The 15523-nt window shown below is 50.8% G+C and overlaps 5 protein-coding genes across 5 annotated transcripts; 2 read left to right on the plus strand and 3 right to left on the minus strand.

Annotated features, from left to right (window-relative positions):
- Positions 1-251: 251 nt before the first annotated feature.
- On the plus strand, positions 252-2012 carry CTRU02_211850 (uncharacterized protein; the record flags this gene model as incomplete). The annotated part of the gene is made up of 7 exons (XM_070205728.1): positions 252-368; positions 433-501; positions 561-810; positions 911-1548; positions 1627-1758; positions 1815-1857; positions 1918-2012. 7 exons carry the CDS (start codon positions 252-254, stop codon positions 2010-2012), a joined length of 1344 nt encoding a protein of 447 aa, XP_070060541.1.
- Positions 2013-2965: 953 nt separating this feature from the next.
- Positions 2966-5019, minus strand: CTRU02_211851 (siderophore iron transporter; the record flags this gene model as incomplete). Its single annotated transcript, XM_070205729.1, has 6 exons — positions 2966-3521; positions 3572-3694; positions 3756-4008; positions 4062-4407; positions 4468-4762; positions 4802-5019. 6 exons carry the CDS (start codon positions 5017-5019, stop codon positions 2966-2968), a joined length of 1791 nt encoding a protein of 596 aa, XP_070060542.1.
- A 3718-nt stretch (positions 5020-8737) lies between these two features.
- Positions 8738-9517, plus strand: CTRU02_211852 (uncharacterized protein; the record flags this gene model as incomplete). Its single annotated transcript, XM_036725504.1, has 1 exon — positions 8738-9517. One exon carries the CDS (start codon positions 8738-8740, stop codon positions 9515-9517), a length of 780 nt encoding a protein of 259 aa, XP_036582709.1.
- Positions 9518-10385: 868 nt separating this feature from the next.
- On the minus strand, positions 10386-11345 carry CTRU02_211853 (thioesterase domain containing protein; the record flags this gene model as incomplete). Its single annotated transcript, XM_036725505.1, has 1 exon — positions 10386-11345. One exon carries the CDS (start codon positions 11343-11345, stop codon positions 10386-10388), a length of 960 nt encoding a protein of 319 aa, XP_036582710.1.
- Positions 11346-12114: 769 nt separating this feature from the next.
- CTRU02_211854 (cytochrome p450 6a1) lies at positions 12115-13886 on the minus strand (the record flags this gene model as incomplete). The annotated part of the gene is made up of 3 exons (XM_036725506.1): positions 12115-12294; positions 12426-13461; positions 13552-13886. 3 exons carry the CDS (start codon positions 13884-13886, stop codon positions 12115-12117), a joined length of 1551 nt encoding a protein of 516 aa, XP_036582711.1.
- Between the last annotated feature and the right edge of the window lie 1637 nt (positions 13887-15523).

The following is a 15523-nucleotide window of genomic DNA, read 5'->3' on the forward strand; positions in this document are numbered from 1 at the left end:
CTAATTATATGCACCGCCTCAACATGCGCAACAGAGCGGTCTAGAACTTGAAAGCAAGTGAAAACAGAGGAAGGCAGAAATAGCTAACGTGTCCTATTTGTAAACTTCCATCAGTCCATAGAATGGCTGACCGGGAGGCAATATATTGCGTGCACACAAGTGGACCGCCAACATTCAAGTTGAGCTGCATATAAAAGTACTGGAAATCCTAAAAAGAGCCAATAGATGCTTTAAGGCATCATCCTTTTACAATGGACTGGCTGTTCCAGAAGGAAACCTTTTCCGACAGCGATCTAAAGCTTATATGCTTCCACCCAGAGAAGCCTTGCGTGATCAAGACAGTACGACTCCAGAGAGGACAGCAACCTGTGAGTTTAGGGTCGTGTGATCCATGCCAGAAGTGTGCTTACTAACCTTTATCATGCTCAAAAGCATACAGAGTTCAAGCACGAGTCTTTAACACATACATCTGAAAAGGAATATGTCGAATGGCTGAAAACGGTAAGGAATCATTCATGGACTGTAACAAGATTGGATTTCTAACTCTCTTTGTGTACTAGAGTCAAGCAAGCACAGAACAACCTGGTATAGTTCTCGTGATGCACTCAAGACTGGGTGATTCTGAGGAACTTGCTCGTAAGCCACCAGGGACAATGGTTCTACCCTATCAGGAAGATACCTTTAGAGTAGCAAGTCAGCGACTGTTTCAGCACCGATCACTGTCTTTGATTATCAAAAGAATATCCACGGCCGTTTTCAATAAGAAGCTTGTGAAATGGGAGAACGAGCCTTCACTAGGCCCATCAATTGGTATGAATTCAAATGCTAAGCCTTTACTGTTAATGAATTGCGAAATTTGCCTTCCTAAAAACACGACAGTCTAAAAGGCGGGCTAATTGTACGGTTACAGTATACAATTGCAGGTCTGACACAGTGGCTCCGGTTAACCATGGTAAGCCAACCGATATTGCCTTATCTGCGACATTCTTCGCGGAGAAGTGCATTACATACGCCGTTATGTACGGCTGTGCGGACCAGGTCATTGAGCAAACTACAGCGTGGTTGAAAAGGGTTAAGGGCCAGGCCATCCACCCTCTTATAATGCCCATGATCTTTGTCGAACTGGAACGCAAGCGTCTATTCAATCTGCTAGATTTCGAGCAGAATTCGCTGCAGGGGCAAATACTGCACCTGAAGAACAAACTCAGGAGCGAATCTCAGGCCATGGAATCTGGCAAAACTAGGTCGAACGATGTTTCTGCAAATGATTGCGAATCAACCAAGGTATGGATCGATATTAGCTCATTGAAAAACGGATTAGAAAGTCTCAAAACGCAGCTTGAGAACATGATAGAGCACTCCAAAGAACTGAACACCACATTTTTCAGAGCTCATGCTGAAGGAAACCAAGTTAGCTGCGGTCATGCTCAGGAACGGGAAGTAGGAGAAAAAATTGAGACAAGGCTGAGAGAGATGATTGTCGAATTCGATAGCAAGGTTCGGACATGCGATAGCCTTCTGGGTGGCATGGCACTAGCTGCTCAAATGGTGAATACCTACCTTTTGCAAAAAAAGACCTTGGCGAGATGAAACGATTTGTGTATGAAGTTAACAAGTGAGAATTAGGAATCAAACTACTACTCGAGGCAAGATGCTAAGGTGGCTATTAGTATTGCCAACGCTACCAAACAGGATGGAAGCCAAATGAGAAACATTGCGTGGCTAGGAATGGTGTTCCTTCCTGGAACTTTTCTTGCTGTAAGCACCGTCCTTCATAGTAACAAGGTATGGTAACACGACTAACCAAATGTAAGACTTTCTTCTCGATGCCGTTCTTCGACTGGAATACTCCAGATAGTAAGAAAGTAATTTCACCGTTTCTCGCGATGTATGTTTTACTGGGGATTATTGTAACAGCTGTCACTATGTGGTGGATGAAAAGACGGACAAGAGAGGCGAGCAGGAAGCAGTTACTAAAAGATCTCGAGAGCGAGAAAGCTTCTCCTGTGTAGGTGAAGCAAATGGAATATGAAAAAGCTAGGCCTTTTTTCTTTTTTTTTTTCTTCTTTTCTTTTACAACGAAAAAGAGACTCCTCGAGGTGTGAGATAACACAGCCTACAGTCATAGAATTCTCAGATGCAGAGTGACCTGCCAGAAAATCATGACCACACCTCAAGCTTCTCTTGTCGTTTTGACGGTATGTTAATCAGAATAATGGACTAATGGCGGAAGAGAGAGGTTCTGCTTCGCCTCATACTCTTGCCATTGTCCTTCTGCAGTTATTCGAAACTATGTAGGAAGACATTTGGCGCGGACTAAGTAGTACGTTGAGCCGAAACATCTCCTGGGACCGTTCTACGCTTGGAACCTGTGTATCAGCCGCACCTGCTCCGCTCTCTTAGCCTGCATCAACTTCTATGTCTGCTTCATCGGGTAACAAGTTCAAGTATCAACGTCTTCACAGTGAAGACCAATGACACAAATAACGCCTAGTTTACAAACTGTACGCGGTCCTTACACCAACACTACAGGCAGCAAGACGACCTCTAGATACCCCCAAATACTGTAGGGCGTGCTGTTATCGGGAAGCCGGCAGGCTTACGTGTAAAAGCATACTTTTTCGAGGTTATTCATAAATCCTTTCTGATCGCGTTACTCCATGTTTTCAAGTCATAAAACAGGTGGGCTTGCGGCAGAAGAAAAAAGAAAGAAGAAGGGGGGCAATGGTAGAATTAGATTGTAGGAGACTGGTAAAACCGCGTTATGGTTCGATGAAACACGTCAATCGCATTTAAAAGAAGCCCCGAAGAGATCTCGTGTAAGTGGTGGCTGGGCAATTTATTATTTATCCAATGAGCATTCATGCTGCCCATCTAATGGGTGATTTATTAACATTAAGGGTCAAGAGTAAATATCCTCTTCACGTCATGACGGCATAATAGCAGGACATTCGCATGTCAGCTCTTAAAAGACCTGCCCCTTGGTCTGGTTGACCTTGGAAACGTTGACATTCTTCCACAACAGAACACAAGCCAACGCCAGAGGCATGAAAGCCGCACCGCAGATAACCATGTGGCGCTGAACAGCTCCATAAGCCTGAATGATGCCGGATCTGACAGGGCTGCCCCAAGGATACGAAGTCTGGACCTTGATATCTCCGTAGATCTTGACCGCATTGCCCCTGGCCTCCTCGGGCAAGTACTTGTAGAGGAAATCCAAGAATTCGTTGGTCCAGATGGCACCGGAGATGGCGCGACCAATGGAACGACCGACTGAGGTGGCGAGACCGATGAGGGCCAGCATGACACTGATTTCGTTGTGCTTCACGACAGCCATGACAGCGAGCTGCTCGCAGATGATGATAGTTCCGGCAGACACGGCCTTGAGAATCTGGCACATGATGACGTAGCCAATGTAGGTGTCGGGCGTGCGGAAGTGAATGAGGAGACCGGTCGAAAGACAAGCGACGGGGATCGCTGCCATAGCAATCCACTTGTAGTGGTTGGTTTGTCGAATGAGACTGGCGGATGTTAGCGTCGTTCTTGTCAGAAATACAGCAATGGTACCTACAGTCCGACAATTGGGCCCCACGTGCAGGAGGCAATAGTGTAGATGTTGCCAATGAAACCAGCTTGGCTAATGGACTGGTTGTGGACAACTTGGAGGTAAGAGGAGAAGTAAGACTCCCACGAGCTTTTTGGATTTGTCAGTAAGGGGATCGTAGACCTGTGAGTTGGGACAAGGGGTTGCTTACCTGAAGCTGAGAGCAATGACACCAGCGGTAGCAGCAGAACCCAGAATAGTTCTGTCCTTGAGGTTCTTCCAGGGTACAAGCGGAGTCTCGGCGTACAACCTCTCCCAGAAACCAAAGAGCACAAGACAAAAGATACCGAGAATGATCATAGCAATGATGTGTCCGGAAGTCCAGCCCTTAGCAGCATACCGGACCAAGCTAAATGGCAGCAGGAACAGGGAGAAGCCGAACATGATCAGCAGCATACCGACAACTAGTTGCATGTCAGCCACTATTCCCTTTGTCAAAAGGTTACAAAATACTCACTGTCGAACTCTCTGAAGTAGAAGATGACGGACTCCTTGACGTTACGGCCGCTCTTCGTCAGCTCGGGGCCTTTGCCAATCTTGTACGCTTTCCGCAAGTTCCACCAGAGCATGCCGGTGATGAGCAGTCCGAAAACCGGGAAGATGATGGCGAACGCTCCGAAAGCCCAGCGGAAGCTGCTCTTCTGTTCGAAAAGCTGGGCAACGATGGGACCGGCGAAGGCGTTGGCAATGTAGGCTGTCGAGTTGAGCGTGTAGATGATCATTCGATTGCGGACGGAGGTTGTGTCTGAGATGAGAACAGTATGGATGTATCCGATACCACCGCTTCCAACAGTCCAGAAAACCTTTGCGTGGTGAAGTTAGAGCAGGGTACATAGGCCGCGGTGATGAAGGGGTATTCTTACCTGAGCAGCGGCGTATGTCTCGACATTCCTGCAGGTAGCCATGAGAATGAGACCGAAACAGCACAGAACATGCGCGAGGATGTATCCCTCCATACGTCCAAAGACGTTGAGAATCTTGGCGAGGGGTAGCTGGGAAACACCGCCGGCCAGAGAGGCAACGATACCCGTCGTGGCAGTAAGACCATGACGGCTGAATGATGAGGTCACGTAGGGCGCCAGGACAGTGTTCATTTGCTGTTGCATCGAATGCGTGTAGGAAGTGACCCAGATACTAAAGTTTTGCCACCATATCAGCGTTATTGCGTCGCGAAACCACAACGTAGCAGCAACTTACAAGACGTAAGTGATCATCAGAGCCCTCCACGACCAGGCGGACGTGATGGCCTCAATCTTTTTGACACCATTCTGAGGTTCCGTCTTGTCATCGTCGGATTCGTGGCCAGAGTTGTCGGCACTGATTTCGGTCGTCGACTTGGCAGGGTGCTTCTCGTCGAGGCTCTGGTTCTGGCTCTGGCTCTCGACCGGCGCAGACTGGACTACGGGTGCGCTCATGGTGGGCAAGCAGCTGTGGTATGCCTTGATTGACGGCCAAGAAACTTGTCGTGCTATGAGAAGCTTATGTTGAGCTGTGGTCCCTCCGACGAGAACCTTAAAGATAAACCGGCGATCAATCTCGTTAAGTATGTAGCAACAGACTCGGCATTCGGTCCAATTTTTTTTTCCATTTCATGGAGAGTATTGAAGCACACAGTCTTTACGTAACATTCTCATCCATGCCAACACGCGACGGGACTGCATAACCGAACGAGAAACTTCGTATAGAGTTCTGGACAAAACATGGGTATACCACCGGCATCGGGCTAGCCACGGGACACTTGCCTGCGGCTCAGCATGTAGAAAAATGCCGCCAGATTCATCTAACTAGGGCTTAAAAGGCTTTGGTAACATCAAGTCAGGAGTGTCAGTTCCGACTTTGCACGAGACAGATCCACAGGCAAGACTTGGCGGGATCGTCCTGTTGGCTAGCCGGGCAAGGTCATTGCCGCAGTCATCATCCAAGGCTTCCCAAAAGGGTATGTGAATGTTGGGCAATGGGTACCCGATGTCGTGTTAGTGTAATAAAATTAAGAAAGCGTTGGAAGACGACGCGAGTGCATGTCGATCTCGGCGCTGGCCAACAGGCTGCCGACTTGGACTTCTCGCCGACCCTCCCTCCTCGCCTCGCGCCGTCTTGGCATATGCGGCTGGCCACGGATCAGATAAAATTTTTTGTCTTCTGCTTGGCGCTATGCAAGAGCGGATCTGATAAGATGAGGACGGAGGGTCCCGTCGAAGGGGCGCCGGTGGGCGTGTACTAGGTGTTCCAACCAAGTCAACTGCCAAGGGCCCAGTCGTAGAGGTTCCTCAGATGGCATGTCTGACAGGCATCTGAGGAGTTTTTCTCCCTGCCTTGTCTGCCAAGGCTTTTTATCAATCTTTTGGTGGTTGAGGTCAGCTAAGGTCCCCTCCCAATTGGCCGATTCAGGGGCGGGAACCACTCGAGTCAGAGAGTGTCCGGGGGCTAGAATGTGTGAGTTGGCCCATGGCTGTTTTGCGGTGTTGGCGAGAAGTGTCTCTCATGTTGTTTTTACCAATTCTGGCGATGAGTTCGCATGAACGTGCAGGAAGCAGGTGACAGCGCCGGGTGGTGCCACAGCGATGGAAGCATGTTCCCATCTTTTGGCATGACTGTTGAATGGCCCAGCTACTTCATTTTGCTGACACAATGTTTAGAGCAACAAGGTAAACCACTCTCGTTGACTGCTAAGACGGAGCGTAAACAATGGAGATGTGTCATTTGGTGGGACCATACATAGTGACAGCCCCGCCTGTTGGATCTAGTTGTGGGAGAATCCCAGAACTTTTGTGCTCCCCCACCTTGCTGATAGCTTGCGATAGCATACTACCTAGCAGGCAACCGAATTAGAGTTTTTCAGCCTCTAAATCTTCACCATGTTCTTCAGTCTCTGTGAGGTTGTTCTCGCGAATCTGCTCAGACCACCCAGTATCATTTCATGTTGAGCAGTGTTCTCTATGTCTCGCCATTTCTTGAATCTTTACAGTAATGGTTTCGTTGAAGGTGAAAAGTAAAGGCCCGGCATCGTAAGACCAACGGTGCTTCGGCCATTCCCCGAACATCCAGCCCGTGAACATAAGATCAAAGTAGGTTTGCCACCACCAACAGCCAAGACCTAAGCCGGGATCAGCAAGCGGTCGGGCCGTAGGGCCCCGACGCCCAGCGGAGCCTACGCCGGCACGCTTTCCGAAAGAATACAAGCTGCCGTTCGCAGAGTCACCATGATTTCAATAACAAGGTCCGGCAGGCGAAGCCTTACCCTTCTTCACTAGCTCGAGACCAGGGGCTAACGGTGGTGGAGCAACCGAGGCCGCGAGGTGGTCGGGAACCATATCCCGTAGGCAAGCCTGCATTCAAGATCTTTTTGAGGATAACGCTACAGAGTAGACACAGGATTCTGGCACATGTCGTGAATTTTTGAATTTCTTTCTTACTGAATCTTCTCAAGTCGTTCCGCGCCTGGACTTTTCAAGAGCTCAGAGTCCTGGAAATTTTGTGCATTATTGACCAAGCTCATTGAAATTAACTTGGAGGCAATCCGTCCTAAAGTTGAAGATGCGCGTAATAAGGGTAATATCTGAAGCAGTTGATTAATTCGTTTAGATCTAATAGTTGAAAATCACTTGATTTTTTTTATTGTACAATTCGCGAATTGCAACATACATAGATTCTTGCTTCCAACTTTTCTAGGGAGTACTTGAAGATGATGATATAAGTATTGCTGAACATGCGCTACTTGCTACTTGGACTATTTTGCCTAACCATATGACCAAGTTAGTCCTCGAGCGGCAGGCTGAGTGTTCGTCTCTGTACGATGTAAACGAAACTTGAGCAACATTCATCTAAGCTCGTATGACAAGGGATGAGGGCTCCGGTAGTGGGAGACTGAGAAAAGATTTGCGGCCATTCTGCTTAATTTGGTCGTCTTTGGCTGCCCTGTGGAAGTTGCAATGGGACGCATGGCACTTCATTCTGCCGCTCTTGTTAATGATATGGCCGCTGCAACACTACAACTACACAAGCTAAGCGAGTTGTATCAACCAGATCTTGCAGAGCCGATATCAACACAACAAGTTACTCAGACAAGCAGTACGCAAAAGGTTGATGTCGACATTGAAATAGGATCTCTACATTCACTGCCCTGCCCCTAGCTGTCTAGAACGGTCATGAAGGATTCGTACGAATGTTACGTCGCTCCGGTGCGGGGCAAGTGCTGAGTCTCATCCCCGATGCGGGCCACAATTTTACTGGCGTCTGATAATGAACTCGAGCGGATTTTGTAATTCCTATCGAACACGGCGCCTTAGTCGAATCGACTACTTAGATTTGCGGATCACAAATTAACTTAAAAAGAGCTCTCTTTTTTTTTTTTTTTTTTTTTTTTTTTTTTATGATTTTTTTATGAACAGGAAATGTATTGTTGATCGCTGCCACCTGAGACTGAAATACCGTGGACATTCTTCGTAAGATGGGCCATTCCTAAATGTAAGAAAAAGTCTTTGGTTGAATGCCGTTGGGAAACGCTACTAGTCATGAAAGAAAATCCTCATTTAGGGTTCTCCTCACTGAGTAATCCTTAACGGGCATTGCAGGCCTTGAAGTGCGCATTTACTGAAGCTCTCAAACCTTCAATCACACCCTATATGTGGTAGTGTTTCCTAATCTGGGGGCTCGATGCACTGACGAATTCCTTGGGCCAGCTAAAGCCTACTTACTCCATGGTAACCGGGCCTCGAGGCAAATGAAATACGCCCGAGAGCGGACTGTATCTTCAGAAATTTGTCATTTTATGATATCATCCTTTGGATGGGAGCAATGCCTCGGATGTATTTCTTAAGGGATCATGTTAGCTAGGGATTTAACCGCAACGGAGCTAAAATACAGATACGACCAATGCACCAAATGTATTTCAGGTGGCCCCACAATTCCAGGCACCCTTGAACCCCTTTCCTTTTCCACTTCTCTCAATCAACCTCGATCGCGGAGCGAATTCTGGTAGCTTAGCCGAGCCGACAGACAAAGTCAACAACAACAGTGAGCCCCCTACAGAAACCCATTCAACAGCACCGACTGACGTTACATGCAGCCCAAGTCGATTGTCTTGGTGCCTGTCTTACGTTCCAGGCTTCAGCTCAGCCCTGCCTCATCGCGGCCATGGCCAACGTCTTCCGTCAAGCCACATCGTGGCTCTACACCGGTCTGGCGGTGTTCTTCCTCGGCACATGGAGCCTCATCATCCTTACCCTTGTTGGTATGACGGCACTGAATGAGGATCCAGGCCTCGTCCAACTCATCGCTCTCCCCTCGCTGCTTACGTTCCTGGTTGCGAAGCTCATCGTCGCAGCCACTACCCCTACGGCCTCATCCGCCCCCCGGGCCCAGGCTAGCGGCAACCTGGCGACGTGGCTCGCGACCGCGGACAACGGCTCGCCCCACGGCGCCCTTGTTCTCTTTCTGTTTTCCGTAAGCTGGCTGCTATATCTCGCGCGCGTAGTCTTCACTATTTTCCTACTCGTCCTGTTCGGCGGCTTCTTCCTATTTGCGTCGGCTATGAACAGCGTCGATAAGGAAGAAATGGCGGCTGGCGAGGAGGGTCTTTTTGAGAATGCCGAGTCGAGGGCAAATTTCACTACCGCCTTGGTTGAGTTTGAGGAGAAAATAGGGTTCACTTTTGGCGAGTCTCTGCAGGACAAGCCGTGGCTCATCTTCCAGGTTGTGGCAACTATCTGGGCCATGTCCAGTTTGCTGATGATGTACATCGTCGCGTACGGCTTTGGGGCACTTCGCAAAGTCTTGACGACACCAATGGAGGCGTGGTCCAGGGGTGGGGTGGCGACTCCGCGTATCGAGGGCGCTCAGAAGAACGCGGCGGCTGTCGTGGTTGTTGAAAAGGAGACGGTGGTGTTGCCGGCGGGGAACCACGCTGCAAACTAGGGGTTCCCACAGTCGCAAAGTGGCCGACTATCGATACTACCAGGGCTAGCGAAATCCAGAGGATGAGGAAAGGTATAGTGAGAAGATGAGGCTTTTGAGCGTCGCAAAGCCAGCAGACGGTTTCCAGACGTTTTCCAGACGTTTTCCAGACGTCAGTATTATCCCGCAAGTCGGTCAATCTACCTGTACCGCTCTCGGCTACCAGAGTTACTATATTAACTGGCACCAGTCCCGTCGAACGTCAAACGGGATGCCGGCTAACAAGCGAAGTTCTGCACCCTCCTGTTGCCAAGCCGGAGCAGTGAGAGACGAGGCGCTTCCGTGGACCGGGCGGCCGAGGAAGGTTGATCTCGGAGTGGGTCTGCCGATGTTGCCTTCCGGTTTCCTATTGTTGTGAAGCAAACAAGCAGGAGCAGACCACGCTCCTCCTTCCCAAACCACAAAACAGTAGCTTCCCGTCCGACTCTCCCTATTGACACTTCCTGTCGCCATCCTTGGCATCAGTCAATAAAAGCGTTCGTGGTGCAGTGGTTAGCATTCCGGCCTCCCACTGCAGGAAAGCCGGAGACCTGGGTTCGAACCCCGGCGGATGCACATTTTTGCCTCTAATTGTAATTCCACCACATCTGCACTAGTCATTCATTCAGATGCTTTTTTGTTTCCATGATCTGAAGCCTCTAATTGACCTTTGTCAATGAATGAGACGGTAGAAGGGAGGATTTAACAAGATGCAAGTATAACCTATGTTCTTTGGTCTAGGTTCCTAATGTGATATTCTATATATGGTTCCGTTTTCCCGCGTACCTTAATGTCTTTTATATGGTACGCCTCTATTCCTGTATACCCCCAGTTCTCATTGCTTGTGGCCTTAATTGCCGTTCTCTATGATCCGACACGCCTCCACAACCCTCGCCGTAATCTCGTCAATATGTTCCCAAGCAAACATGTTGAAATGGTTCCCCTTGGTGGGCAAAACCTTCTCCACAAACCCAGGACAGTACCCATCCCACCCCAACTTCTGATCTCCGCGATACACATCGGTGGCACTCGTCTCCCCCGGGGGCATCTCTATGCTTTCCGTCGCCCTCACCAGCACGGCTCTAGGCGGCCTGTCCCAGATGACCTCGGGCGTCTCCTTCTCCTTCCGGGTCCCGTAAAACGACCTGTAGACTTCCTCTCCGCCGTCCGATTCCAAATGGTCCATGGCGTTCCTGAAAGCAGCGCCGCACCTCGGCATCCTCCACGCCTTGACCATATTGCCGGCCACCTTCATCGCCCGTTTCGCCAGCCTCTGGTTCTTCGCCTCGGGCTCGTCGCCGTCCATCCAAATCCCAATCTTGAGGTCCGAGTTGGCGGGCCAGACCGGATAGATGCTGTCAATCATCACCAGCCCAACGATCTCGACCTCTACGCCGCCCGAATCCTCACTCAAGCCGAGCTCGTTCCCGCCCGTGTTGACAAGGCGCGCAACTTCGATGGACGTGAGCCCTCCCAGGCTCCAGCCTCCCAGCAGAATCTTCCACTTCTTCGAGCCGTCGGCCGCGACCGAGTACGGTGCCATGGTGGGATAATCGGCCGACGCGATGGTGTTGCGAATCATGCGCAGATACACCCTCGCCATCTCCGGTATGCCGCCATCCCACGCCGTGCCAGATTGAAAATGGGGGTTCCCGATGGCGAAGACGGCGCGGTTGAGCGAGTGAAGGCAGTGGTACGCGAAAGTAGTGCCGCCGCCGTCGTGAAAGAGGAAAAGTGGCGTGGCGTGCTGGATACCTGGCAGGGCGGGCTGGATGACGTCGCATTCCTTCTGGTACGTTACGACGACCATCGTTGCAGCTTTTTTTTTTTTGTGGTGGTATTTCCACTTCCCCCCGGGTCTCAGGCTTGAGATTCAGTGAGATCTGACGAGGAACTGATGATGAAGTGAGAGAACCCTGATTCCGGATACTGGGTGGCGCGAGGGATAGTGTAAACCTCTCCCACCCCCTTCGTTCGGAGTTGCGGTCCGGACCGTGCCCTTTCAATGTCCGAGTCTGATCGAGGGGGCCACTGCGGGGTTTTGGCCTTTTGTTGTTACCGTGGCGCTCCTCGACAGCGTGAGTTGCTGTTTTGTTTACCTCGATTTCGTGGTAGAGGATATCAAAGGTATATACGAAAGAGATCCGACGAAAGATACAGGACAAAATCCGCGTGGAGCTGGGATGAGGTAGGTTCAATCAAGGTTCAGATCTGGAAATGACATGAGATTGTGGCCGTGAGATGCGATTACGGCCGGACCTGCATTTCACTCACCAATCGCAGCCGTTCCGCCCCACGTAGCGGGGCCCTTCCGCATCGGCGTTCGGGAGTTCAGTTTTCGGGGGAACATGGTTAAGTTCGGGGCTGACAATGTTGTGTTTTAAAGAACATCTTCGCCGAAAGACACTGACGGAAGAGGTGCAAGATCATCCACATGCAACGCCATCTACTTCATTCTCGACCAAAACCATAACAACAATCATTACAGGTCACCCGTCACATATTTACGACTCCGATATATGTAGTAAGCCGGGCTTCAATCGATTCATTCTACAACATTCCACATCCTTCACTAACCATTACGACCTAGGCGTATACTTCAAGTACAGATTTTTCTTCGGCTTCGACGCCGAGTGCTTGTTCCTATCAACAGAATCCTCCGGCACCTTGTCCATCTTATTTCCCTTCTCATCACAGAGGTAAAAGTCGAATCTCGCAATAAAAAGCGCCGTCGTGACCCAAGTTTCCAGCTTAGCAAACTACGCGCGTCACCTCGTTAGCCACAAATTCATCTTCAAAACACACCTCTCACTGACCAAGACCGACAAATCAAAGCAAAGCAAAAAAAAAAAAAAAAAAAAAAAAAGGAAAAAGGAAATGCAAGACTCACCCTCATTCCCAAGCATGGGTGGCGTCCAGCCCCCCATCCGTAGAATCCCTGCGCTTCTTTTTTACTACCGTCCTTGGGCGGCAAGAATCTCCCGGGATCCCACCTCGACGGTTCCGGGAAGAACCTCGCGTCCATGTGCGTATCGTCAAACTGATACACGGCGTACGAGTCCGCCGGCACAATCTCGCCAGAATCCCCGATGGGAATGTCCTTGCCGGTGCCGTTGTACCTGAACCCGCACCCGGTGATCGAGTGCCGAATGGTCTCCTTGAGCCCCAGGTCGATGAGCGGGAACTCCGCCTCCCAGTCCTCGACTTCGAACCTCGAGAGCACGTCCTCGGGCGACTCGTCCTCGCTCTTGCGGTGCTTCGCGATGACGCCGTCCACCTCCCTCTGCACCTCCCTGTACCACTTCTCGTCCGCGCCGAGGAAGCACAACAGGTACGCGGCGTTGATCCCGCTGTTGATCAGCCCGGCGAACAGGGCGCCCACGATGAAGGCGACCATCTCGACCGTGCTGTCCCCCCGGTCCATGAGGTACTGCAGCGCGTCCGTCCCCTCCACCCCGCGCTCCTTGCGCTGCTTGATGACCTTTTCGAGAATCATGTACATCTGCGCGCCGCTGTAGACCCTCTTGAAATGCCCGACCGTCGGCATCCAGGGGAACATGACCTTGGTGGCGGTGCTCGCGGCGTCGATGCTCTCAAAGATGCGCACCGTCTTCATCAGCAGGTCGTCGCTCTCGGCGATCTCGTCGCACCCGACCATGCGCATCGTGAGCTGGAACACGAGGCGGTACATGTCTTCAAAGGGGTCGCTGATCCGGTCCGGGCGGGAAGCGAGGCGGTCGTTGGTGTCGCGCGTGTCGTTGACGAGGCGGTGCAGACGGTTGCACAGCTGTTCCTTGTGTAGGAGACGCACGATGGTGCGGTTGAACTTGCCGGAGAAGTCTTCTTCTTTCGAGGCATCCGAGGACACTTCGATGTGAGGAGTCGCGTTGAAAAGGGCGCCGTAGCTGTCGCCGTTAGTCTCGCTCCCACATCTCTCCCCCAAATGTTTGTCCACGAAGCCCCCCCCCTCGACCCCATTTCTTTCAAGGATCAGAAGAGGCAGCTTACTTACTTACCCTTTGGTAAAATCCAAATCACGACTCTCAAAAAAGAGCTGTCGCCCATGGTCCCCCGATAACCCGACAATCCTCATCTTTCCAAAATAAAAGCTCCAGTTCCCGTACCGCCCAAACCGCTTCCCCTCCGACAGGAAGTTGCCGCGGTCGGTGAAGAACCTCGGGGCCCCCAAGACCGGGTAGCCCTTCAACAGCTTTGGCGCATTGCGCGGGAACGAAGGACGGTAGGCCAGAAACCCCACGGCGTAGGCCACGCCCGTAAGTAAGAGAACCCAGATGCTCGTCGGCCAGTTCTGCGGGTGAAGGGCCGCGGACGCAGCTGTTGCCAGCGACATTGTTGACTGTTTATCGTTTTGACTTGCAATGATGTAACTAGTCTGGTTCACTGTGTTTCCGAGCAGACAGTCGTGACAGTTTTCGAGATCAAAGTCAAACAAGAACGTCAAGAGAAGGGGGATACGACGAAGAGTTGGCTATAGATAGTCACTGGCGCACGGGCAGAACCATCCGAGGTCAGGGATGATGGAAAGCCACGCCAAAAACAAGTTCCCAGAGAAATGGAAATGATAGCTCTCCCCTCTTTCTCCAAGAAAGTAATCAAACGGCGGGAGGAGACTTATTACTTTAGAACCTAAACTCACCACGAACATCAATAGACAGGGATACCAGAACTCAGTGATGAATGGATGACGATTCCGAATACGATTAGACCTCTCTATTCCCCTCCCGCCAAACCCTTTGGTTTCCCCTCCCTCTCTCTTGCCGTTGACATATTTCAATGCCACGCTACGTACGCAGTGTAGGCGACTAGGAAATCCAATCAGGTCAAACGCAAATCATTGCTAATACAGATACTCTGACGACGAGATCGAGGGGCTGGCGGAGGGCGTTTGGGGCAGAAGATGGCCCCAAGGTGGGGACAAAACCCCCATAGATCCGCCGCTAGTTTGGAGACGGTGCGCGGCAGATGGAGTAGCCGAAGGTGAAACCATGAACGTTAAGCCTGGGCCGATGACAAGGATCATGGGTTAATTGACTCTCTGGATAATCGGGGAGGGGAGGGGTTTGTTTGCTCGTTGGGGTGGCGAGAGCAGACGAATTTACTACGTGCTAGTTGTTGCACTATGTTTTAGTATAACACAGATAGATGCAAGTTCCTCGCTTCTGCAAGTGTCTAACCGAGCCACCCTTTCAACCAGGGGGAGCCTTTCCCTTTTCTCGCTTAGACGGGTTCGGTTCTGGTGACAGTTCACCGACATGATACTGCTGCAAGTTGATTGGAAGGACGGGAAAAGCATCCCGCGCAAGCGATGGCAGGTCCCCTAGATCAGAGTTGCATCGTGTGTCGGTTGATCACGATATAACTTGGATGTGTGGGGTTACGAAACGAGCTCGTTCGCTTCGCAACATTCGCATCGAGTAGCGCACCTTACGGCGGCGTATCGAGAGAAAGTAGGGGGAGTATGCAGGGCCTCATCATCGTCTATCGAGTCATTAAAATTCCGGAGGGATTGACAGACCCGGGACCGAGTTCTTTTGCCCAACCGGCGGGAGAGTTTACCCGGGAGATGAAGGCCTTGACGGACTTTCATGTCGTCCGTAGAGCCGCGATTGATATCAGTAGACTAAGGTAGAAACCAGAAACTAAAAAAAAAGTTTGGCTTCATCGCCATCTCTGGCATGCATGGCGATGGTAGTCGGTGGCTATACTACTAGGTGGGATCCCAGGCTCGACAGTGTCTCTTATGCATCATCGATGCTAAGGTAGTCTGATGAACAGCTCCAAGAAACCTGATAAGCTCGCCAACTCGTAACTCAGATTGCTGTACCCGGTCAGAACCATGTCAGTCCGGGAGTGCGATCTCAAAGAGATGATCCAGATCCCGGATCCCGGAGCCCAGGGACCGGCCCCCGCACGCCAGAGACAACCTCAAACTGAGGTAGCCGATGACCACCATCTAAGACAACACCC

This window comes from Colletotrichum truncatum (genome assembly GCF_014235925.2).
Source record: "Colletotrichum truncatum strain CMES1059 chromosome Unknown Contig_0008, whole genome shotgun sequence".
NCBI lineage: Eukaryota > Fungi > Ascomycota > Sordariomycetes > Glomerellales > Glomerellaceae > Colletotrichum > Colletotrichum truncatum.